Raw genomic sequence first — 25,302 nt, 5'->3', positions numbered from 1 at the left:
GACAGCATTGGATAGGCCGATAGCTCAGATTACAGTGAAATTTTTGGTAACAAATATATACACCAGAGATTTATAAGACCTTTTCATTACCCTGGTTTTGCCGATAAAGGCAAAAGTGGGGGTGGGAAGGAGGCAATAGGGGGTGGGAAGGAGGCAAGAGGAGCCATGAAAGGCATGTGATTAAAAAAGAAAAGGAGGGAGGGAAGGTTATTCTCATTCCCAAGCCAGATCAACCATTATTCCAAAGTGATCTCTAATCAAAATCCAGCATATGGTTTTTATTAATTTGGGGGCAATTCCCCTACCATCTAGTGCAATAAAAAAGGATGTTGATATCATAAAAGATTATAGCATCCCTTATCAAGCTAGCAAACAAGACGTGTAAAATCCAAGATAATGAAATAAGTTGAATTGCTTCACCCTTCTCTCCCTGGTTTTATTATTATTACTATTTTATTGCTGAAAGTTCTGAGGGGAAGCGATTCAGAGCTGGGTTATGAATAGATTAGGTCAGGTTTATTTCCAGCATGAAGCTGATACCACGGGCCCACACTTCTCAACAGTCTCAATGGGGAGAAAGCAAAGTACTAACTTTAAGCTCTAATTTGCAGAAATGATTCACCTATATTTAACTTTCTGTTTTGAAGCTAGAAAAAATAAGCTTGAGGCTTTTTTGTTGTTGTCGTTGTCAGTTACTTTGGTCAACTCTGTTCCCCTTCAGTGTGGTATATGTTCATGCTACTTTCTCCAGAACGAAACCTCAGGTGGATGGAGGCCAGCACATCTTGATTCAGGTCGGTTCAGTCACGTCCGACTCCCTGCGACCCTATAGACTACTGCATGCGAGGCTTCCCTATCCATCACCAACTCCTGCAGCTTGCTCAGACTCATGTTCGCTGAGTCGATGATGCCATCCAACCATCTCATCCTCTGTCGTCCCCTTCTCCTCCTGCCTTCAATCTTTCCCAGCATCTGGGTCTTTTCCAATCTTCTTGATTGCCCCACCATGAACATTAGGTTCTTCCTCCTCGGGGGGAGGCTGGCTATCAAGGTTCTTAGTTCTGCCACTAGATTTCCACCACAAAGCCTCAAACACTGAGTCATTCAGATATAGCCTGGGAAAGAGTGAGGGTTGATAATACAGGTTGAGATGCCGCACAGATTCTGGGATCTTCTAATCCATGTTGAGAGAGGCCAGAAGGGAGGGGCCCTGGGAAGGAAGCTGGCTGGCTGCTGTGCTAGGTGGGCTTACATAGGTATCTGATTCTTCTTCTTAAACTTCCCATGAAGCAGGAATTATTACCATCTCCTCATTAATGAAGAGTCTATGTCTCAGAGTTTTGATAATCTACTCAAGGTCATACAATGAGTTGGTGGTGGAGCAGAGCAGCCTTTTCTAACCCACTGGTGCCTGCTGAGTGAGTCCCTCCAGTCCATGGAAAAACACTCAGGAGAACAGGAAAGAGTCTTTCTGCTCCATTTCTGTGCCCACAGTTCTTGGTGCAGCCAGGTTTGGAGAACAGAGAAGGAGCTTGATGTCACCTGCCTGTCTTGGGATAGCTTGAAATTGGCTTTTCCATAAAGAGATCCAGGGAGTTTAGGGCTTACCAAGCTGAATGATGCATTTTTGTGAGCCAGCTCTATGTTTTGGAGAAAAATTTGGACCCATAGAATTTTTTTCTTGCCAAACTGCACTCTGCAGATTTGTTAATCACTTTACTGATCGTCACAGCACAAGCCACATTTTGTGGATGAGAAGGGTCTTAGCTCAGACTGTGATAACAAAATACCATAGACGGGGTGGCTTAAAGGAAAGACATTTATGTCTCACTGTTTTGGAGGCTGGGAAGTCCAGGATCAAGGTGCTGGCATATTAGAATCCTGGCAAAGCTCTTCTTCCTAGCTTGGACATGGCTGCCTTTTCACATGGCAAAGAGAGACAGAGAGAGAGGAAATGAGAGCGCTTTCCTGTCTTCTTATAAGGACACTGATTGCCTTGTGAAGGTCCTACCCTCATGGCTTCTGTGCTAAGTTGCTTCAGTTGTGTCCAACTCTTTACGACACTATGGACTGTAGCCTACCAGGCTCCTCTGTTCATGGGATTCTCCAGGCAAGAATATTGGAGTGGGTTGCCATGCTCTCCTTCAGGGGATCTTCCTGACCCAGGGATAGAATTCACGTCTCCTGCCTTGGCCGGCAGGTTCTTTATGACTAGCACCACCTGGGAAGTCCCTTCATGACTCAGTGAAACCTAATTACCTCCCAAGACCTTACCTCCAAGTACCATCACACTGGCCACCAGGGCTTCAACATTTGATTTTGGTGAGGGAAACACAAACATTCAGTCTATAATAGGGAGTCACCGTAACAATGAGATGAGTTCTGGTCACTTTCTATTCTCCTCCTGATCCAGCCTTGGGAAGGATGGCAGGGAGGCATCTGACTGCAAAGGTCTGAAGATCAAGCAGGCAGGGGCAGAGCCTCCCCTCTGCTTTTGCTCTTAAACTGCTTTGAAGCCAAAGAGAGGCCTTGCAGTGGCCCTTCAATGTGCTCTGAGAGAAGCTCACAGGAATTTTTTCAGCTTGAAGGGACTGATGTTTCAGACCTTAGTAACTGGGCATATAAAAAAAAAAAAAACCCTTTTCCTGTCCTCCTTAAGTAAATTTTCCAACCTTGATGCCTGGACTAGGAGAATTTCCTTGTAACCTCAGCATCCTGTTTCTAAAAGTTGGGAAGCTTCTCTGGACAGTTCATGGAATGCCCTGTGTGGTGTATGATGCATGGAAGAAATTTGACACTGAGGAGTATTCCTGAGATTAAAATGCAAGAGAACTGTTTAGAGCAAAGCAGATACCACAGACAGAGTTTGGCAGGCAAGACGTTTCTCACTAATAGGGCTAACAATTTAGAGGAGAATGTCATAAATTGTAATATGTTTACTTTTCATCTGATGAATTTTAACGGCAGCTTTCACCATTACCTCCAGGAATCCATAAGAAACAGAAGAACCAGCCTGGAAACGTATTTGATAGTCACTAAAACAAAGTCTGTGGCATTATCTCAGCTCTACTTCTAAACCACATTATTTTCTCACAAAACATTTTAAATATAGCACAAGAAAGAGTCCTCATATTGCTTGCACTCACTGTAACTTGAATACAGTAGTTCTTTGAGAAGTCTCATTTTCTTGCCTATCTTATTTTGTTATTCAAATGATGAAGCATATTTTGCGTGAAGTTACACCTTCTCAGAGGCAGTTTGTTCTGGAAAATTGGTGCAGCATTTCCATTTCTCACATCTTTACATAACTGGTTTCTTGTCAGCAAATGTAACCGTGTTTGACACAGTAGCCCTGGAATCTGGACTCCTGCAGGCCGTGAGCACCGGTGCGTCTCTGCAGCTCTGACTTGGATGACACGCCTTGCTCAGGAAGAGGGTTAAAATGGACAGATGCGTCTCAAGAGCTCAAACATTTCTGTTGCCAGGTTTTTATTAAAAATATAGACCCTTGTCATGGGAATGCCAACTCTGTCCTCAACTTAAGCTTCAGGTGTAAACCTCACTGGCTTCCTATCGAGGCGTGCTCCTCGTTAGCTGAAACAGTGACATGGCCACACAAGGCCCACGTCGACCAGCTCATCTGACTGCAGAGGCTCAGCTGAATGAAGAAAACCCCATAGTGTTCCTTTTTGTTCTCTTTTAAAATGGAGCTTTTGACATTACAAGGTGGCATTTTATTAATACACTCATTATCTCAAACCAGAATCACTGGATGGCTAGAGTGGCTCCTGTAAAATATCTTGTACAGACATTGCCCTGGTTATCCCTGGCCCACCCAGCTCTGGTCTTATTCCCTTGTGATCCCACAAGGCCCCTCTCACTAGCAGAGCCGTTGCACCACACAACTGTAGGAGGCGCTGTTTACACTGTTTTCTGTACGAATGCCACCCTAGGGCTATGCGAGCGGTGCCCCTTAAGTTGTGTATCAGGGGAGCCTTGCCTGGTGCATGCAAACAGGGTCTCCCACAACCAGGTCAGAAGATTTCATACAAAGATCATGATTAATTCCATGCTTTGGGGGGATTCTCACTAACCTGGTGTGCAGCTCTTCAGCTTGTTCTCGAAATCCTCTAAGCTAACACTCTGGATGTTGCCTGAAATTTTCTGTGTTAGTTTTCTATTGCTGCTATCACAAATTATCACAAACATAATGGCTTAATGCAAATTTATTATCTTACAGTCCTGAAGGTTAGCAGTCCAGTATGAGTCTTCCCAGGCCAAAGTCTAGGTGCTGGCAGGACTGTGTCCCTTTCCAGCAGCTCCATGGGAGAATCTGTTTATTGGCTCACTCAGGTGTTGGCAGACTTCGGCTCCCTGTGTTGTAGGACTGAGATCACGGTTTCCTCACTGGTTGTCTGTCCTAGCAGCCTCTTTCTGTGTAGACTCACACCTCAGAGCAGCAACATCTGAATCTCTCTCTTGCTGCAGTCGGGAAAGGTTCTCTGATTCTAGGATTCATGTGATAGATTGCATGGGACCCATATTAATTTCAGGGCTTCCCTTGTGGCTTAGCTGGTAAAGAATCCACCTGCAGTGTGGGAGACCTGGCTTTGATCTCTCAGTTGGGAAGATCCCCTGGAAAGGGGAAAGGTTACCCATTCCAGTATTCTGGCCTGGAGAATTCCATGGACTATATAGTCCATGGGTTTGCAAAGAGTTGGACATGACTGAGCGACTTTTACTTTCATATTAATCTCAAAATAATTTTTCTAACTCAAGGTCCTTAATCTTAACCACATCTGCAAATTCCCTTTTGCCAAATAATATGAAGTAGTCACAGTTTCCTGGGATGAGGATGAGGGCAGCTTTGGAAGATCATTCTTCTGCCTACAACATTATTGACTCAATTATTTTGCCTCTTTGAATGGTTAAACATTAAAACCAATTATTTCTTGAGAAGCTTTGAGAATTGTGTTTTAGACAATATTAACTGTTATTTCTCCAACTGCAGACATATATTTTCTCATTTAAGTCTTTAGTGAGCCTATGAGCTAATATCAGTGTCTTCCAAGAATGCAATCAGCTGCAAGTAATATAATCCCCAACAAATGCTGGTTTATTACTTGAAAATGAAAAGGGTATATCTAGGAGCTCAGTGATGTCATCAGGACTCCTAGATTCTTTCTGCCTATTGAGTGAGAACACAACAATAGTTTATAGCATGGACCCTGTAGCACATTGGTGGGTTTTTACAAATTTCATTCTCTGCAAATAGGGGTAATATACTCCACCAATGGGGCTGTTGGAGTAAATGAATTAATACATTAAATGTGCCCAGAACTATGCCTGGTGTGTGTTAAGTGCTCAATAATTGTTGGCTATTTTAAATACTATTTCTGCATCATCATGCTTAGCGTGCTGGGTTTTGACAAAATATCTTCAGTTTATCACCTCATGGTTACGAGATGATTGTTGGGCTTCTAGCCATCATATCCAGGTCCCAGGCAGAAAGAGAAGGGACAAATGAGGGAGCAGGAGGCAGGTTTGCTGTTTGTATATGGAAATTAATCACTCAGATACTTATGCTTATTTTTCATTGGCTAGAACCATGACTTATGACCTCACCTCTGTTGAAGGAGAGTGTAGGAAAGTAAGTTTTTTTTTTTTTTTTTTTAAATACAATATGGAATCTGGATGGGCAGACACACATTGTACCCATCTCTGGCTGACTTATCCCCAGGCCCTGGAAAATGGTGACCTTTTCAGGAATGGTGGGTGGGAGAAACACAGGAAGGCATTGGCAGGGTCTTTGCAGTCTGTCATCAGGACTTCAGTGTGCACTAGTTTTAGCTATACACTGGGAAAAGATTTTGATGGGGGGCTGGTGGGAGGTGTAGAGATAGGGGGAGAGAGACCCTCCATACAGAGGATAGTCTTGGGTTGAATTGTGAATCTCCAAAAACTATGGTCGAGTCTTGAACTCCGGTACTGTGAACAGGATCTTATTTGGGAATAGAGTCTTTGCAGATATAGTGAAATTAAAATGAGGCCATATTGGATCACCCTAATCCATTGCTTGGCATCCTTGTAAGAGTGAAATTTGGGCACAGAGATACTCAGGTAGGATGCCATGTAATAATGGAGGCAGGGATTGAAGCCTGCTTTAACGCTGATGTGATCCTAAGGTTTGGGGAAAAGGAAAGCTTTTCTTTTCCTCGGTTCAGACTGCTTTGTCTCTGGCACTAGAGATGAATCATCCAAATGGCCTTGCAGTTACCACTGCTGGAGGTGACAGAAAGGAAAGGACCCATGGAGTGGTGTTGGAACCCCGGCCAGGAGGAAGGAGGGGTGAAGGCTGGGCAAGGGCCCTGTTAAGGGAAATCAACCTGGTCAGCACAATCTCTATCTCAGAACATTCTCACCTCATTTCACTCCTCTGTAACTCATTCTGGTGTCCTAGGATTCAGCCAGACAGCTTGCATTCTACAGAAGTTGCCCTACCTTCTGGAAGTCTCAGAGGCCCCTGTGGTACCACTCCACTGGCTTAACTTGGCCCAGGGTTTCTGAACATCCCCACCTCTCTTTTGGAACCATGATGTGATTGTTATTGTATATATCTGTAGCATTATTTACTTAATATTTAAATCATTTTGCTTTTAATGAAAACTTATTGCATTCCCATAGGTGGAAAAAAGCCAGGATCATTTTTTACTAAATAGAAGAGAATTTATAATAAATACAATAAAGTTATAAAATTCATGTTAGAACCTTCGTGGGCTCTCTGTTAATAAAAGAGCTTAACAAATTGTGAAGGCGTGTTGAAATCATACAAGCACCTGACTCAGTCTTCTTGTAGGAAGCAGAGAACTGGAAGGGAAATACTTTCTCTTTTTTTAATTAAAAAAAAAAAAATTTTTTTTAAATTGAAGGATAATTGCTTTATAGAATTTTGTTTTCTGTTAAATGTCAACATGAATCAGCCATAGGTATACATGTCCCCTCCCTCTTGAAACTTCCTCTCATCTCCCTCCCCATCCCACCCGCCTAGGTTGATACAGAGCCCCTGTTTAAGTTCCCTGAGTCATGCAGCAAATTCCCATTGGCTATCTATTTTACATATACATCTCACAGTCTCCTTCTTCCCCCCACCCCATGTCCATAAGTCTGTTCTCTATGTCTGTTTCTCCATTGCTGCCTTGCAAATAAATTCATGGGTATCATCTTTCTTATAGTGGCAGTGTGTTATGTGAGTCCTAATTAGAGTCAGATTCTTGTAACTGTTCTATGGCTAAGTCATGTCCAACTCTTTGCGACCCCATGGACTGAAGCATGCCAGGCTTCCCTGTCCATCGATATCTCCTGGAATTTGCTCAAATTCATGTCCTTTGAGTTGATGATGCCATTCAACCATCTCATCCTCTGCCGTCCCCTTCTACTTTTGCCTTCAGTCTTTCCCAACATCAGGGTCTTTTCCATTGAGTTGGTTCTTCGCATCAGGGGGCCAAAGTATTGGAGCTTTAGCCTCAGCACAAGTCCTTCCAATGGATATTTAGGGTTGATTTACTAAAGGTTTGACTGGTTTGATCTCCTTGCAGTCCAAGGGACTCTCAAGAGTCTTCTCCAGCACCACAGTTTGAAAGCATCAATACTTCAGCACTTAGCTTTCTTTATGGTCTAACTTTCATACCCATACATGACTACTAGAAAAACCATAGCTTTGACTGTACAGACATGTTTCAGCAAAGTGATGTCTCTGCTTTTTAGTATGCTATCTAGGTTTGTCATAAATTTCCTTCCAAGGAGCAAGTGTCTTTTAATCTCAGGGTTGCAGTCACTATCCACAGTGATCAAATAATTTTTGATTATTTGCAAAAGTCAGGGCTAATAATGGTAAATAGCACTGAGCGTCTATTGGCGAATACGTTGTCACATACTCTCTACATCATCTTATGAGGTCAGTATGATCATCACCACTTTAGAGACAGGTAGCTGAAGACACTTGAAGATAAGAGATGGTCAATAACTATCTGGGTCCCCCAGCCTGTCAATACAAGAGCCACTTGTAACCCATCCACCACTGTGCCTGACTCTCAGATGGTCTATCCCCCACTGAGAAGTAGGGGAGGGTGGAGAGGACATTTGCCAGGCAGTACACCCCAACCTTGGTCCAGGATGACTCTGTTCATCAACCCCATTCCAGTGAGTTGGCTGGGGCAGGGTGATGGTGTAGGATCCAAGTGGCAGAGAGCAGTAACGCCTTAGTGAAGACCTGGGAGGGAGTTGGGAACACCTCTAAGGAAGGGTGGGGATATCCTGATGCCAGGTCCTTGGGAAGGAGACCTCAGGCTTCTCAGTAGAGCATGGCTTGCACTTGTAGCCATGGATACTCAGGTTTCCCCACCCCAGCCTTTCATGGCACAGGCCTGGTTTGTATCTTGGGGAAGGCAGCTGATAGTACGGTAGAGGCAAAGTTCTGTGTTCTGAGACAAAGCCGTGTTTCGTACAACAGACACCTATAAGACAGTTGATTTACCTGCAGGTATTTATATGCCAGTGCTCCACTGTGTTCTCTGCTGGGGGCCTGCATCCTGTCGCTTGATTTTGCAGAACACAGCCTAGAGAACAGGAGCCTTTGAAAGTGGGTCCCAAAGCAGTGTGGCCGCACCTCTCTGAGGCTTCCCCTTTAAACCCTGGATAGGAAAAAAATCACCATGAAGAGGCACAGCCCCAGGCCAAACACTGTCACACTGAGAAGGTCAAGAGAGGGTCAGGAAAGAAACGGATATTGAAAGGCCACCTGGAGAGCAGGGCTCTGACTGGGTCTCCATCGCCCCCTCCCTGCTGGCCATCTCACACCTGGGGGGTCGGGAGGCAGATGCTGGGAGGGTACAAGGCAAAGGCCTCTTTCCCCATCATCCCAAATGCTGTTTATCAAAGGGATTTGGACTCCTAGGTGGTGGAGGCATTCAAAACTTGAAACTGGGAAGGTATAATGTGACTAAAAAGCTGCTTTAATAAAGCACAGGGCTGGGTTTGAGCTGCTCTCTCCATAAATCAAAGGATGACACCACCGTCTCTCTGAAGATCAGCAAGACAGCGCATTGTGGGGCTGGGAAGGCTCTTAAATCTAATCAACGGCTCTTTGAGCAAAAATATAGCCGTGACTGGAGGACAGAGGTGGCTGCATGCTGGAAAATATCCTGAGGAGCACGCACATTTCCCAGGTGATAAGAATGCTGAATGCTTCTGAGCCGAGAAACCTTGGAAAACAATTAGCCGGAGAAGCAAGATAACCTGTTGAAATTATTGCCCTGCACTTTACTGCTCTCAATAAATTTCCTGGCAGCCTCTTTCCAACTCAGGGTCCTGGACTGCTTATACCTTTAATAGTTGGGGGAATTAAGTCATCAAAGTTTCATCTACCTGTCTGACTTCAGCCCAAAGTACAACTTATTTGCCTGGATATCTTTCAAAACTGCTGTCTACATAGATTATAATTTAATATATAGTGGAACTAACACAAGGCTGCCTGTTTCTTGAGTCTGAAATGTCAAAATCTGCATTTACACGTTCTGAATTTTCTTCCACGTTGCACACGCTTTAAATAGTAATCACAATGTAAGCTATGAAGAATTAAAAGAAATTGCACAGAGATTTACCTTTAATCCCTACTATTCATGGGTGTAACAAGGAACCCTGTGGACTCAGAGCTGGATTTTAGATCAGAGCTGCCACTTTACTAGTGATAGCTGGTTCTAATGCTTTTAGAGCCTCAGTTGTCTTACCTCTAAAATGGGGATAATGCCCATTTTAATAGATATGGAGAGAAAAATAAAAGGGAAGCAACTAGCATGGCTCTTATGTTAGTTCATAACTCAACAGATATCAGCCCTCCCCTTTTTAGTACGGGCTGGTGATTTGATGAATTTTCCAGTTCAACTCTCATAGTGCTTTCAACTGGGCCAGTTTTTTGGTTTTTTTTAAGAGTTTTTTGAAATGAGAAGCACATTTTTAAAGTCTCTATTTAATGTGTACTGTATTGCTTCTGTTTTATGGTTTGGTTTTGTAGTTGAAAGCTTCCCTGCTGGCTCAGATGGTAAAGAATCTTCCTGTAATGCAGGAGACCCAGGGTTTGATCCCTGGGTTGGGAAGATCTCCTGGAGAAGGAAATGGCAATCCACTCCAGTATTCTTGACTGGAGAATTCCATTAACAGAGGAACCTGGCCGGCTAAGGTGCCTGGGATCGCAAAGAGTCATACACGTTTGAATGATCAACACTTTTAATTTCACTTTCTTTGTAGCTGAAAGGCATGTGGGATCTTACCTCCTTGACCAGGGATCAAACCCTGCATTGGAAGGTGAGTCTTAAATACTAGACTGCCAGGGACATCTCTTGGCCAGCTTCATTTACCCATTTGTGTGAGTGATTCTTTCAGCCCAAATCCCTAGAGCCCCTAAGTAATTATTCTAGTTGGGTCTGAAATTCCAAGGATAAGTTACTTAATTCATTTAAGGCTCTCTTTTCTCATAAAGTTTGAGGATTAAATGGGATAAGATATGAAAAACATTCAGGCTAGTATCTAGCAATTGCTAAGAACCAAATCATATTGGCTATTATAATGATTAACCTACAGCCCTTCCTAATCCCATCACACAACTTGTCCTCACCCTCTCCCTCAAATCATACGTACTGGGAAGTTTCTTATCTCTGTACAGACACTTGTGTTCTGTTCTTCACCTAGAAAGCCAACATCCTTCTTTGCTTGGCCTGTTTGTATTCTTGTCTTGAAGGTTGTATTTCAGACATCACATCATCCATAAGACCTACTGATCCTGTCTACACCCAAAGTCAGAAGTCCAGCTTCTCTGGCAGAGCGCACTTCTCTCAAGAACTCACTACATTCAGCTTTGAATTTTGGTTCTTTGTATGCTTGTTTTTCTTTCTTCCTCAGGTCCTTGAGAACAAAATCCAAGGCTCCTCCATGTCTGTGGGCCTCTGCTGCATTTTACATGAAGTATCTGTTGGGCCACAATGAATCTCTCTTTATTTTTGAATGTCATTGGGATGACTAAGCAGAAGAGCCACAGGGTCAAGGGTTGTTACCAGGTAAACCATATTTAGTGTATTGCACATTCATCATTGGGCTTCCCAGGTGGTGCTAGTGGTAAAGACCCAGCCTGCCAATGCAGATGTTAAGAGAAGTGACTTTGATCCTTGGGTTGGGAAGATCCCCTGGAGGAGGAAATGGCAAGCCACTCTAGTATTCTTGCCTGGAGAATCCCATGGATGGATGAGCCTGGTGCACTGTGTTCCATGGGGTTGCAAAGAGTCAGACACAAGTGAGCACGCATGCATGCACATTCATTATTAGGCAGCAAACTTAGGTATTTGGCATTGTTTGAGGAGGGTAACCACCAGCCAAATAAAGGTTCAGGTCAAAAGGATGATAGTTGAATGTTAAGTGTGTTCACAGCTGTGAAGCATCTCCCCTCCTCTTCCAAAGGACATGGGTTTCTTAACCATGACCAAGGACCTCTGAGAGTCCAGTGATTTCGAAGGTACAGAGATGAAGCACATTAGCCAAAATATGCTAAGGAAGAAGCTTCTGATGTAAGCTGGTGACGTACCCACTCACATGGCAGAGAGCTCACTCAGGACTAGCATAGTGTGCCAGGAACACAGTAGGGTCTCAGAAAGCACTTCATGAATAAAGGAAGTTGTACCTGGGTGACTCTCTCATGCCTCAGTTTCTTTAGCTGTAAAATGAGTCTGATGTTCTCTGACTATATGAGAAGCAAAAATCACTATTATCAGGAACCAGTCAGCCAATGAAGTAAACAACAATTAGTATAAACATGGCCACCAAAAAAGAAATCTCAGTTGTCAAGACACTTACAGAAGTAATCTCTAGTTTCTTTGGATATGCCTAAGTAGTGTTCATTAGTCCTCTTATTTAGTACTATTGTATGCAAGACTCCTTACAGAAAGTCAGGGGACCATCCAACTCACCACCTACGGTTGTTGAAAGGAACAAGTAATGCAAGTGATTGCAAAGCACTTGCCTAAAATCCAAGGAATTATACAATAATAATAGTAGTCATCTGTCACTAAAAAAAGTATTTCCATCTTGGTAGGTTGCAAGTAATACATTTTCTCTCTACTCAAGTTTCTCTTTACTCTCTAAAGAATGCATTGCCCATTGCATTTATAATTTCCTAGCCTGCTTCATGCTTTAAGTTGGAACCTGGCCTGCTCACGTGAGCGAACACCTTTTACCTCGAGAATAATACCAGGTGATCTTAACAACAGGACTTGGAGATATATGGTTTGGACTGTGAGCTGGAACGTCAGCACTGCAGCAATTCAGGGAAAGAATCCTCACACCTCATTTCTTCATTCAAATGAATTCAACAAATATTTCTTAAGTGCATAGTCAGAGCCAGGCGATGTGTTACAAATACGATACTCTTAGAAGGCCACACAGACATGGAAACCAATCACTGTAATAGAGGTAATAAAAGTTTTATTGACGATCTGCAGAAAGGATCTCAGTAATACTGGATGGAATTGCCAGCTCTGTCTTGGGAGGAGGCTGCAGCAGGTAACTTGGTTGGTGTAGTTGCTGATAACTGAGTCCCTCCGAGCTAAACAGAAAGGAACTTAATGTGGGGAGTTAGATTCCCAGGTGGCTCAGCGGTAAAGATTATGCCGGCAACACAGGAGCTGCAGGAGATGCCAGTCGATCCCTGGGTCAGGAAGATCCTCCTGGGGAAGGAAATGGCAACCCACTCCAGTTTTCTTGCTTGGAGAATCCCATGGACCGAGGGGCCTGTTGGGCCATAGTCCATGGGGTCACAGAGAGTCTGGCGTGACTGAAGAGACTAAGCGCAGCACACATAGCACGGGTGTTTGCCGATGTGTTGGAAGGGCTAGAGAAGGCTTCAGGTAGGGCTTCCAGGAATAAACCTCAGAATGTTACAGAACTGGCCCATGGAAGGAGTTGCTACCCAGAAAGTCAGGGCCTTGAAAAGCCTTACCCCATCTGTGGGCAACAGAGTTACGCTGCCTCAGCTGTGATCCTTCCTAAAACAGTGGATGTCCCTCACATGGCCTCTTGACCCCCAGGAAGCTGGAGACCAGACACCCCTCCAGTAAAACCAAATGTCTCTGGTACTATGCTTGCCCACAGAAGCACTCCTGGGCCTCAGTTCCATCTTCCAGAGTGTTCAGTGGAGGCTGGGCCGCATGTGGTGCCCAAGCTGGAAGGAAATCTGGAAAAGGTGGTCTCTAGGTTTCATGCCTCTGACCTGCAGTAGGTCTTGCTCCAAGAGGGCGAGGTGTATATGAAGGAGCCGGCCTTCAGTGTCTGCCTTCAGGTCTTCATGGAGAAAGAGTCAGTTGGTCTGGGATCTGAAGGAGGACCGAGGAGCCACAGGTCAGAGGGCGTTTTGAGCAGCGGAGGATCTGCTCGCTGCATTTACTGCGTACTGCTGTGGTGCAACGGAGAAGGCGATGGCGCCCCATCCAGTCCTCTCGCCTGGAAAATCCCGTGGACGGAGGAGCCTGGTAGGCTGCAGCCCATGGGGTCGCGAAGAGTCGGACACGACTGAGCGACTTCACTTTCACTTTTCCCTTTCGTGCGTTGGAGAAGGAAATGGCAACCCACTCCAGTGTTCTTGCCTGGAGAATCCCAGGGACGGGGGAGCCTGGTGGGCTGCCGTCTATGGGGTCGCACAGAGTCGGACACGACTGAAGCGACTTAGCAGCAGCAGATGTGGTGCAAAGGTGTTAAATGTACCCCTGGCTCAAATAAATGAAAGTACTTTGAAACAACACTAGCACAAGGTGTAAAATCAGGAGTAATGAGACTTGAGAGAGAGGCGCAGTGGACTGATTTTGGAGGGCTTTGGACTTCAGACTTGAAGCCATAAGTATTAGCCACAGACAGGCTTTGAGGAGTGAGGGTGTGTGTGTGTGAGAGAAAGAGAGAGAGAGAATGGAGGCAAGGATTCATGTGTATATGTGTGTGACAGAGAGAGAAAGAGAGAGAATGGAGGCAAGGATTCATTTTCCTTGACTGCTGGGCAGCTATGTGTGTTAAATATATAGCAGTATTCTAGTAAACATATAACTATGTTTTATGTACCGGTGTGCTGGTACTGTTTAACAACTGACTCTCCAAAAGGGAAAAAGTCCTGATTTGTAGGGTATGTTAATCCCTGTGTTGTGAATGCTTCGAACATGACCTATTTCAAGCTACCAATGTGACATCACTGAACGTGGAGTTGGGAAGAAATGCAGACAGTTAGCTCCTGGGAGCTAGTTCAAACGGGCTCCATAACTCCTATGTTTGGCCTGTAAGTTGATTCTTAAAATAATCCCATAAGATGTATAGTAGTTTCATTTCACAAATGGTAAAACTGAGGCCTAGAGAGAGAAGCATTTTATGCAAGTTTATGTAGCTAATCAGTGTTGAACCTAATTTTAGGAGTAGAAGGGGACAACAGAGGATGAGATGGCTGGATGGCATCACCGACTCAATGGACATGAGTTTGAGCAAGCTCTGGGATTTGGTGATGGACAGGGAGGCCTCATGTGCTGCAGTCCATACGTTGCAAAGAGTCAGACACGACTGAGTGACTGAACTGACTGACTGTGTGCAAAGCCAGTGTTCTTTCAACAAGACAATGCTGCCTCCAGACTAATTTGGTCAGTTCTCTGTTTCAAAAAAGTTCCTGTGGGAGTGCAGGGCAGAGGTTGATATCACAGTGTGAGAGAGTAGACAATGTTTAAGTGAATCAGTGTCTATGTGTTCCAATAAAATTTTATTTACAAAGGTGGTAGGGTCTGTATAGAACAGAGGTGGGTCAGAAGGAAGCTAAATAAGAGGCAGAGATCACATAGAAGGCTGCCGAGGGGAGCAGCTGAGAAGTGATGGCGCTGAATGAAGGCCATGGCAGCATGTGAGGAAGAATGGATGTATTTGACAGAAGTCGAGGGTGGAATTGCTAGCCTTCCATCTCATCAGATGGGGATGGTTATGGGCAAGGAGCAGAGTTATATATGGTGAGTCAAGGATTATTTCTGAATTTTCTGGTTTTTAACTATGAACATGGTGGTGCCCTTGGTCAGCACAGAGTCACGAGAAGCAGGTTTCTTTGGAGAAAGCTTGTTTTCAGTTTGGACAAGTTGAGTGCAAAGGGGCTTTGGAAAGCCTAAGGAGGGATGTCCAGTAGGAAAGTGGAAATGCTTGTACTCAGGAGACAGATCAGAGCTGGAGATTGTGAGCAAATCAGTCTAGGATGGTAGCTGAAAGGCTGTGGATGAACTTGAAGAGAGAGTGTGAAGAGGGCTGGGAATAAGCCAGTAAAGTTGCTTGGGAAACATACGGATGGTCTCAAGGAAAACCAGCTCAGAATCCTGTTTCTTTAGACAGGGTGAGAGTGATCCTGGCATGAGAGAGGGGGTCAACTGTGTTGGATGCATTTGTGAATTCTGTGATGTGCTGCCCAAATCCCACTTCAGGAATGGAAGGCCATTCCCCAGCTACTGTGAATATGGCCCAAAGATGACCCCCAGTTCTGTCCTTTTGGGGATTGCCTCACCTGAGGAAAACTGCCTGGTTCTGGGTCTCCTCTCCTTTCAGGGGTAGCCCATACCCCTGACAGAGATGGTGGGATAAATGCCCCTCTCCCGTGTCCACACTTGGGACAACTCTATGGGGCCACTGAAGCTTCAGATTTCCTTGTGGAGTTGGCTGAGCCCAAGCTGGAAGGGCACGCAGCTCAGCTTCTCCCTCTCTGCTCCATCCTATCTTCTTTCCCTGCCTTCTGTAGGTACTGAATCCAAGTGCTCTTCCAAATAAACACATTGCTTGCTCGTTCCCATCTCAGCATCTGCTTTGGGGGAGCCCAGCATGTGGTAACCAGGTGGCTCAGTGGTGAAGAATCCACCTGCAATGCAGGAGACGTGGGTTCTATCCCTGGGTTGGGAAGATCCCCTGGAGAAGGAAATGGCAACCCTCTCCAGTTTCCTTGTCTGGAAAATCCCATGGATAGAGCAGCCATGGGGTTGCAAATAGTCGACACTACTTATCAACTAAAAAACAGCACACGACAGACACTAGTTCCCTGTGTCCTCGGCCCTGTGACGTTGCTATTCTAGGGTGGGCAGGACCAGACCCACCCATTCATTCATCAAATCTTAACACAAGTCAGTGGTGGGTGAAAACCAGGACTCTCTTACTGACTGAATAAAGCTTTATTTTAATGCAAAATAAACAAGAAAAATTTATATATTCATATATAACAACATCCAAAATGTTTCTGTGGTACAAATGGGATCATCCAAAAAAGACCGTAAAGAATTCATTCTCCACCCTCAATCATATGCCAAAATATGATTTCACATAATTTATCTTCAGAACTTATGAACAGACTTGGTATCATATAAGCAAAGGAAAACACTAGAAAAAGTGACTGTATAAACAGCAGGTTTTGTTTGTATGTTCCCAGTAGTAAACAACACTGCAGTCAGCATAGATGGAACGTAACACTTCTGAAAGAGCTGAGTCAGGAGACCGTCTCAGTGGTTAGTTCACTCTCCATTCTGCGCCGTAGTGAAACCCACCTTCAAAAGTCAGGCTGTGTGAGATTCTAGTACTATTTAAGGACACGAGGGAGAAAGAGTTCCCCTTAGAAGCTGAGCTGCATATGAGATTCTAGGCTTATTTTAGATATCTCACTTTCATTCTCTTTTTTATCAGAAAGGTGACTTCGTAGGGATATCTTACAGAGACTTCTCTTTCTGGTCTCATTGTGGCATCATTTCCACTTAAGTCGGTGTGAACTGGGAGTACAGAGAAATACCATCGTGGGCTGTTTCTGACTCCCAACACCCTCCTGCCTAATTGCACTAGATCTGAGATATATTTTGCTCATGGACTCAGAAAGCAGCAGGGTGTCTACCCAATTTAGCACCAATTTGAAGGCTGTTCATTGTAAATTTCAGAGTTTAATGCTGATGGGAATTTTATAGACACACCTTGCTGTCCACACTGAACTCTCCAGCTCTCTCTGTCTCCCTGAAATGCTAAGATGTTCCTCCAAAGAAAAGGAAGGGACATACCAACCCTATGCATGGCAACTCTAAAACTTATCAGGTGGATTTCCTTCAGAAAATAGATTTCATTCAAGAAGTTCATAAATCTTTGGAAGGAATAATGAACTATGTTTTAATTTTGTTATTGGAGGCAAAAATCAAGCTACAGTGAAGTCTTGAATCTCCTCTTATCAGTTCGTGTGCACAGAGTTTCCTCCTCAGGGTGACGGTGCTGTTAATTATAAGATCTTTGCTCTGTACTATACTGTGAAGTCAACACATACAGATCTAAAAACCTAATAAGGAGCTTCATAGTAAATTTCCCCGCACTTTTTGTTGTTACTCAACCATGATTGAGAAAATACTCCTGACTCTGAACTTTCCTTTCATCCAGTGATGTGATATTGTGGGGAAGCAATATTATACCAAGAGTGATACTGACACAGCCCAATGACACGAAGGGTTAGTGAGATGTTGTGTTTCTTCTCTCCCTTGTAGAGGACTGAGTTTGCTTGCATCTAAACGTATTCTGTGGTCTACTCTCTTACATCTCTCTACTCCTGCAACAAGGGACAGAAAAAGAGCTCCTTAAAATATCTAGTGACTTGAGGTCAACACATCACTTCAAGCTCTGGATGACCTAGTGGTCAGATCAGGAGCCAGGCAGGTGTACATTGGTGGGTTTTCAGCTCACCAAGCTCTCGGTGCCACCTTTTCCTGGGGGGCTATTTGCATTCTGAGACTGAGTTTGTCCAAGGCCAAAAATAAATCAGGAACTATTTCCTGCTACTAGGAGCCCACTGATTATAGCCTGGTCTTCTAAATACTTTAAACAATCTGTTCTAGATACTGGGAAAGAGTTCCATAACCTCTGGGTGGTGACAACTGGGTTGGTTCACAGGCATTTATAAAGCTTACATTCAAGCTGTTCTTGATTGTTACTCGACTTGATGAAGACTGTCATACACACAATGTTGGCTTCTTCTGGGTAAGGTCAAATAGGTCATGTGTTATACTTCAAGCAAGAAAAGAAAACTGCTATAATCTTTTCCCATTACTTTTAATAGTACATTCACATCCTTGGCTGCCCCTCAGAATTAGCAATTGCTTTACTGCCTGTGTATACAACACAAAAGGGCTTCCCACGTGGCTCAGCGGTAAAGAATCCACCTGCCACTGCAGGAGATGCCAGTTTGATCCCTGGGTCAGGAAGATGCCCTGGAGGAGGAAATGGCAACTTCACTCCAATATTCTTGCCTGGAAAAGTCCATGGACAGAGGAGCCTGGTGGGCTACAGTCCATAGGGTGGCAAAGTGGGACACGACTGAGCACACACACACTCAAAACCATGCTTGGAGCAGCTTTCCTTGAGCCTTAGTGCAGGAGATACCATGCTCACAAGCTGGCAACATGGTGAAAATATGGGCATTCTTCCTACTGGGGCTGCTCTGAGTGTCTCACTTTCTATCACTGCCCCTTGGGGGAACTTGGCCTTAATCCAGAAGGAAACCTCTGACTTGGCTATATTCAGTAGTCTACAGAAATTTGGTTAAACTAAACTATGGAACATCCTGAAGAGCTGGCTTTTATTGCTTCAAAATACATCATACTTCTCTCATCTTACCATTGTCTTCTTGAAGGTTTATTTAGCTCGAGGGAAGGCAGCTTGCAGCTTGTTGGCAGGGAAACCCTATGGCTCACCTACACTCCACCTTGAGGTGAGAAGGGCCCAGTCCTCAACCTCAGAACAAATTGCAAAGAATCTAAAGGTGCCCGGCTTAAAAGAGATGACAGACAAAAACAACTCGACAACCTATTCTCAAGAGGGCCGTAAGTAAACTGTAGTTTAGAAAATGATACCTCTTAAAGTTCAGTAAATAACACTAGTTAAGTCTAAACCCAGCACTTGCATCATTCTTGGTAACAGAACTATATTTTAAAATTAAAAAAAAAAACTAAACTGGGCAGGATAGAAACTCTAGGTATTCAATAACATCAATACTATAATTTATTAAATCCTAGCAGTCAGAGGTATTCTAATCTCAGACAGAATATGTCTGAACTGAACTCAAGGCATTTTTGGGGGGAGGGAATGAAGGAATGTAAAAAGGCTTAGAGGACTGCAAGGGTCACTGAGCAATTTGAGTTGCTGCTCCCATGCTTTGCTGTTTCTCAGTCTTCTCTTGTGTTCTCATTTGGGTCAGGGTTTAGAGGTTCTAATCTATGTTGAAATAAGTAGAATATATGTGCAAAGCTCTAAAGAAATTCTGATGGATTTTGGAGGGTGGGGTTTTAGCTTTTCAAAGCCCTAAGACCTTTTTCCAACTGGAGACCTTGGCCTTGGTCTTGCTCTGACTCGTGTTAATGAAATATAGCAGATGTAGAATGATTTAGTTTTATGCTCCTTCTCCCTTCCCTTCTGTTTTGTTTGTTGTTTTCCTTTTTATTCTCTTCTTCATCAAACTTTCCAGAAAGTATTTTTATTTTCCATTCTCCATACTGGTAATCACACACCTTCATACATACGCACACACGCACACATACACACACATTACTACTGCTTGCTTGTTATCATTCCCAAAGAGCACCGTCAGCCCTTTCCTGACCCTGCGTGCATATGGTGCTGCTTGGCACTGAGTCGAGAATTGGCATCTCCAGAGCACTGCTTCCTGTGTGACCTAACCAGAGGGCCCTCTCTTTCCTGAGTACATCTCAGCTCTCAAGTGGGAGTCTTAAAGTAAAGGCCCCAGTTACAATAATGACAAGCAGGAGATCTGGGGATGAGTCTGAAGCCAGATATCTCTATGCTATCTTGCCTGGGATGTGGGAGAAAGGAAGGTGAGGACCACGGGAATTTCAGCCTTTTAACTTGATTGCCTTGATCCTAGGCATAGAGTTCTTCTGGAAGCTCTGACTAGCTTTGTGAATTCTCCCAGGACACTAATACTGCATTCACATCTTTTATATAAAAAATCAAGGAAACGTGAAATGCTTATACCAAGTGAGTGGTACTGAGAACCTGAGAAATTCTACAAATAAATGCAGCCTTCCTCTGGGTACAAAATATTTCAAGGACCTCACTCTTCATGTTTGTTGTTGTTTTCTCAATGCGAAGACTACTCTCTTAGGATGCCCATATTTGCAGCTACTCTTCACAGATTTAACAACTTAAGGAGGTGGCTGAAGCTTAGCCTCTGAATGGATGATGTCCCAGAGACTGGCCCCTCTCCCTGCCATGACGCCAATGCTATGCATGTTTGTGTTCCAGAGAGGTGGCCATGCTGTAGATCTCCACTGCTATCTGCCTGTTCAATTGCCACTCTCAGTGAACTGAACAATTCTAAACATGTTTCAAATATCAGGCAGTTTTGTTTTTATGACCCTATCCTTCCTCTTCCTTCTGATTTCCCTCCCCAAACTCCTACTCCATTCTTTCTGATTAGTGGTCAAGTGTTGCAGCTTCAGTGAGAAAAATCTAATCTGTACCATAGAGAATTCTCGATAGGAAGAAGGCCTTAAGGTGTAGGAAGAACAAAGGTGATGTTGGATGTCTTCCGTCCTGGGCTGGGCTGAGCCTCGTGGTGTTCAGCTACACGGCTGCAGTCATGGGGTTCTTCTGCCTAGGATCCTGGGTTCGGTAGGGGTACTGATCTGGGCTGCTCCCTCGGGGCCCTGGTCTGCCCATTTCTGGGTAGGCTGGTACTCTGTGGTGCTGAGGAGGGGAAGGTGGGACATCTTGTCGGAAAGGTCCTTTGTGCTGGGGGGCTGGCGGGGGTGGGTAGTAGTGGGGATACCGGAGATCTGTGACTCTCAGATCTGGGGGGCGAGGATAGCTTCCTTTGGGTGGATGCACAGGATGAGCCCCTGGGTAATAGGGAAGCTCCCTTTCCTTGTAGAGCCCTCGCGATGTGGCTGTCAGGTAGTCTACAGGATCTGCTGGTCCTCCCCTGGAAAGAGAAGACAAGACACACATCAGTGACCACTAGCTGGCTGCCCAGCTGATGTCCACAGCCCTCAGCGTCCCGTGTGGTCTGGTGTGCCCACAGACTGGATCTGGCCAATGGGATGTGAATAGCCATGATGCATACCCTTAAAAGGAAGAAAGAGACCCTCTTCTCTTCCCTCCTTTCTGTTGGCTGCTAAGAGTGGCCATAATAAAGATCATAAGGAGAAAGCCACATGCTGAGGAAGGCAGAAGAAGAAGAAGGAAAGAGCCTGGTTCCTCTACACCATGAAGCCACCATGTCAGTTAGGTGCCTAAGAGAGAAATATTCTTCTATCTTGTTGATATGTTGGCCTTTATTATAGTAACCAAGCGAGTTCGCTAAACAAGACTGAGTTTGGCTCTGTTAATACTAGAATTGTTCACCCCGTTCCTTCTCCACCTTCCTGAATCCTGACATGGTGGTAGAAATGCACATGTTATCTGGAGTCATAAACTTCCCAGGGAGTGAACTCACTTCTCTCCTGGTCTGTGGGCTATTCTTTACACAGGCCACAGTCTTGGTCTAACTCTGGTTGGCTTCTGTGACACATCTGTGTAGATTAGTATGCCCTCTTTCCACAATTCCTGGAGGAAGTCCCAACCTAGAGTCTGGAGTTATCCACCTATAACTTTTATATGAAGCCATTCTACTGCAAAGTCAGTAAGTACCACCCAGCCGGTAGCAGATTGGGAAAAGTCAAACCAGCTGTTAAGTTGCACTGTGTCATGAGTAGGCACACAGAAAGGTCCAGGGTAAGAATAAACACTAACATAAAGCGACCCTGTCTGGATCTCTCTGCTAAGACAACAAGCATCTTCTGATCCATTTGCCATAACAGAAGCAATACGTCTCTAAACAATGTACAGATGACTGCATCTTATCTAGCCTGGGGTTAAACAGATGAGTTCTGTTTGCAGCTCTTAAAATCCCATAAACCTTCTGTGCACATATTCCCTAACATCATGCCCAAATCCTCCCCACTTTCTACCATTCCTCTTTTTATTATTTCTTTTTCAAGGAAAAGAGCAACAGTAACAATTAATGGAAAGCTCTCCAATGTCAGAGTACAACCTGGTAGAACACTTGAAAGAAATGACAGGGCTGTAAGAACATGGTGTCTGTGGTTAATCAAGCACTGTCAATGAGGGTCACAATCACCCTGTAATCTGCAGAGTTTGATGGGAAAACAGCTCTGTAAATTCCCCAATCAATGATGGTTTGACAAGCTCTAAGCTTGAGTCCATGTGGAAAGCAGCACGTGAACACATTCATAAGGATGAACAATAGAATTTTTCTCTACTTTTTTATGTCTTAATTTGGCTATGTATAATAATGAAAGTTAGATCTTTGAGCCTGGGTTAATTTAGTTAGAGTTTTCAGGTACAAAAATTAAATTGTTTGTGTATAAGTTATTATAGCATCAACTGTTATTATTCAGTGCAGTTTGCTTTGCTCTATTTTAAATTGCCCATGACAAATAGAGCACAAATGGGTAATCTGTCACCCCAGCACTGGGAAATAAAGGATGGGGATTTCATCTTCTCTTTCCTTTAGAATGTTATTTTTTTAATTTATAAAACTTCCAGCATTCATTATATCTTTTATTGTACAATATTTTAAGCTCCCCCTCCTCTCCCACCATGCTCATTTCTACTTCCTTTTTGTTCATGTTGGAGATTTTCAAAACACTTAAAAAAAAAAACACCCCCCAAAACCCCCCTAACTTGTGTTTTCTCTCAGAATCTACTGATGATATTTCTCTGCATGAAGTGAAACATGTGGTTTTTCTGCACTCATTTTAAGCCCTTGGGATAAATCACTGACATTTGCAACACACAAACATTATCTGCCTTAAAACGAACATACAATCAATGCTCCCTCCGGACCCTCTTAGCATGAATGTTTCCTGTTTAAAATTGAAAGAGAGAAAGGAGGAATTCCAGGCCTTGGACTTTTAGGGTCCTGTTCTCTCCCTGGAGATTTCTCTCTTTTAAAACAGAATATTATAAAAGACAGGCAGGCATTGTTTTTTTTTTTTTTTTTTTGTGGAGAGACTAGCCAGATCAAGCGGTGACAGAGCAGAAGCCACCCTGATAGCCACAGCCACCGCACAGGCTGCGTGCACACGGTCAAGCCTCTTCTCCCACGTCTCCCCCTGCCACTTGGTCACCTTGCATGGCCAGGGGAAGCTGGGGGCAGAATTCAAGACAGTTTTGTGGACTCACATTGCTTCCTCTGAGGGGAGATTTTACATCTGGGAATTTGCTTACATGTGGCAGAAACCAAGTGAGGTAGCTGTTCTTTGTCAAGAAATGAAATCATGGAAATTGTCTTTTTCTGTAGAACTCATCAAAGCAGTTATCCTTTCTAATTTTTCAGAGAGAAGACAAACAATGAGCTGGCCTATAAAAACACTCTTTAAGGTTCAAAGAGTGCTGGAAGGATTTTTCTTTCTTCGGTGGTGGGGGAGTGGGTTGCTGTTGTTTATAAAAACTCTTTGCTCAAAATTGAGGATTGGCTTTTACCAGAACTTCTCAGTGATTGCGAATATTGTGTGTGCACACACACATATTTAAAACAACAGTTTTTAGGGAGATAAGATGGCAGAGTAGAAGGACATGAGCTCACCTGGTCTTATGAAGATACCAAAATCACAACTAACTTGCAGAATAATCATCAATTAAAAAAAAAATCACTGGAACTGGCCAGAAAAGATATCCTACATCCAAAGAAAAAGAAGAAGATACAACAAGATGGTAGGAGGCATGTAATCATGATAAAATCAAGGCCCATACCTGGTAGGTAGGCAACCCACAAACTGGAAAGTAATTATATTGCAGAAATTCTCCCAAGGAATTTTGAGCCCCACATCAGGCTCACCAGCTGGCAGGTCTAGCAATGGGAGGAAAAGCCCCCAGAGAATCTGGCTCTGAAGTCCAGTGGGTTTTGATCACAGGAATTCTGTAAGACTAGGGGAAGCAAGACTCCACTTTTGGTGTAGACATGGTCTCGTGCACACCAGGACACAGGAAAAAAAAAAAAAGAAAGGAAAACAACAACACATGGAGGCAAAACAATATGCTACTAATCAACCAGTGAATCACTGAAGAAATAAAAAAATACCTATAGACAAATGAAAACATGACAATCCAAAACCTATGGGTTTCAGCAATACCATTGTACCCAAGGAGACAGGAAAAATCTCAAATAAAGAATACCTAAAGCAGTTAGAGAAAGAAGAGCAAATAAGATCTAAAGTTAGCAGAAGGAAAAATATAAAGATCAGAGCAGAAAGAAATAGAGACAAAGAAAATCATAGCAAAGATAAATGGAACTAAAAGTTGGCTCTTTTAAAAGGTAAACAAAATTGATAAATCTTAAGCCAGACTCACCAGGAAAAAAAAGAGAGGGCTCAAATCAATAAAATTAGAAATGAAAAAGAAATAATGGACACCACTGAAATACAAAGAATCATAAGACAACTGCAAACAACTATATGCCAATAAAATGAACAACCTAGAAGAAATGGACAAATTCTTAGGTACAATCTCCCAAAACTGAACTAGGAAGAAATAGAAAATATGAACAGACCAATTATAAGTACTGAAATTGAAATTGTGATTAAAAAAATCCCAAATGAAAGTCCAGGACCGGATGGATTCACAGGTAAAGTCTATCAAACATTTAGAGAAGAGTTAATACTTAATATTTCTGAAACTATTCCAAAAAATTATAGGAGGAACACTCCTAAGCTCATTCTATGAGTCTACCATCACCCTGATACAAAAACCAAGCAAAGATAATATGCACATGAACACATATACACACAATTACAGGCCAATATCATTGATGAACACAGACACAAAAATCCTCAACAAAATATTAGCAAACGAAATTCAATAGTACATTAAGATGATTATACACCACGATCAAGAGGGATTTATCCCAGGGATGCAAGGATTTTTCAGTATCCACAAATCAGTGTGATACACCATACTAAAAAAATTGAAGAATAAATACCATATGATCATCTCAAAGGAAGCAGAAAAGTCTTTTGACAAAATTCAATACCCATTTACAATAAAAACTCTCCAGAAAGTGGCCAAGAGGGGACATATCTCAACATAATGAAGGCCGTGCATGACAAACCTGTAGCCTTTGTGTGAATCACAACAAACTGTGGAAAATTCTTAAAGAGATAGGAATATCAGACT

At 43.5% G+C, this 25,302-nt stretch overlaps 1 protein-coding gene across 5 annotated transcripts in view; it reads right to left on the bottom strand.

Annotated features, from left to right (window-relative positions):
* Window positions 1-16,247: 16,247 nt before the first annotated feature.
* The window catches only part of PARD3B (par-3 family cell polarity regulator beta), a 1,152,086-nt gene continuing 1,143,031 nt past the window's right edge, over window positions 16,248-25,302 (bottom strand). For all 5 annotated transcript variants that reach the window (XM_025261969.3, XM_044924795.2, XM_044924794.2 and 2 more), the window contains one exon: window positions 16,248-21,049. In XM_025261969.3, coding sequence (XP_025117754.1) covers window positions 20,692-21,049 — 358 coding nt within the window. In that variant the 3' untranslated portion in view covers window positions 16,248-20,691. The remainder of the gene's footprint in view (window positions 21,050-25,302) is intronic.

The sequence above is a fragment of the Bubalus bubalis genome, chromosome 2 (genome assembly GCF_019923935.1).
Source record: "Bubalus bubalis isolate 160015118507 breed Murrah chromosome 2, NDDB_SH_1, whole genome shotgun sequence".
Lineage (NCBI taxonomy): Eukaryota > Metazoa > Chordata > Mammalia > Artiodactyla > Bovidae > Bubalus > Bubalus bubalis.
Note: the sequence above shows the minus strand (reverse complement) of the source record. Positions and strands in the feature narration are given on the sequence as shown.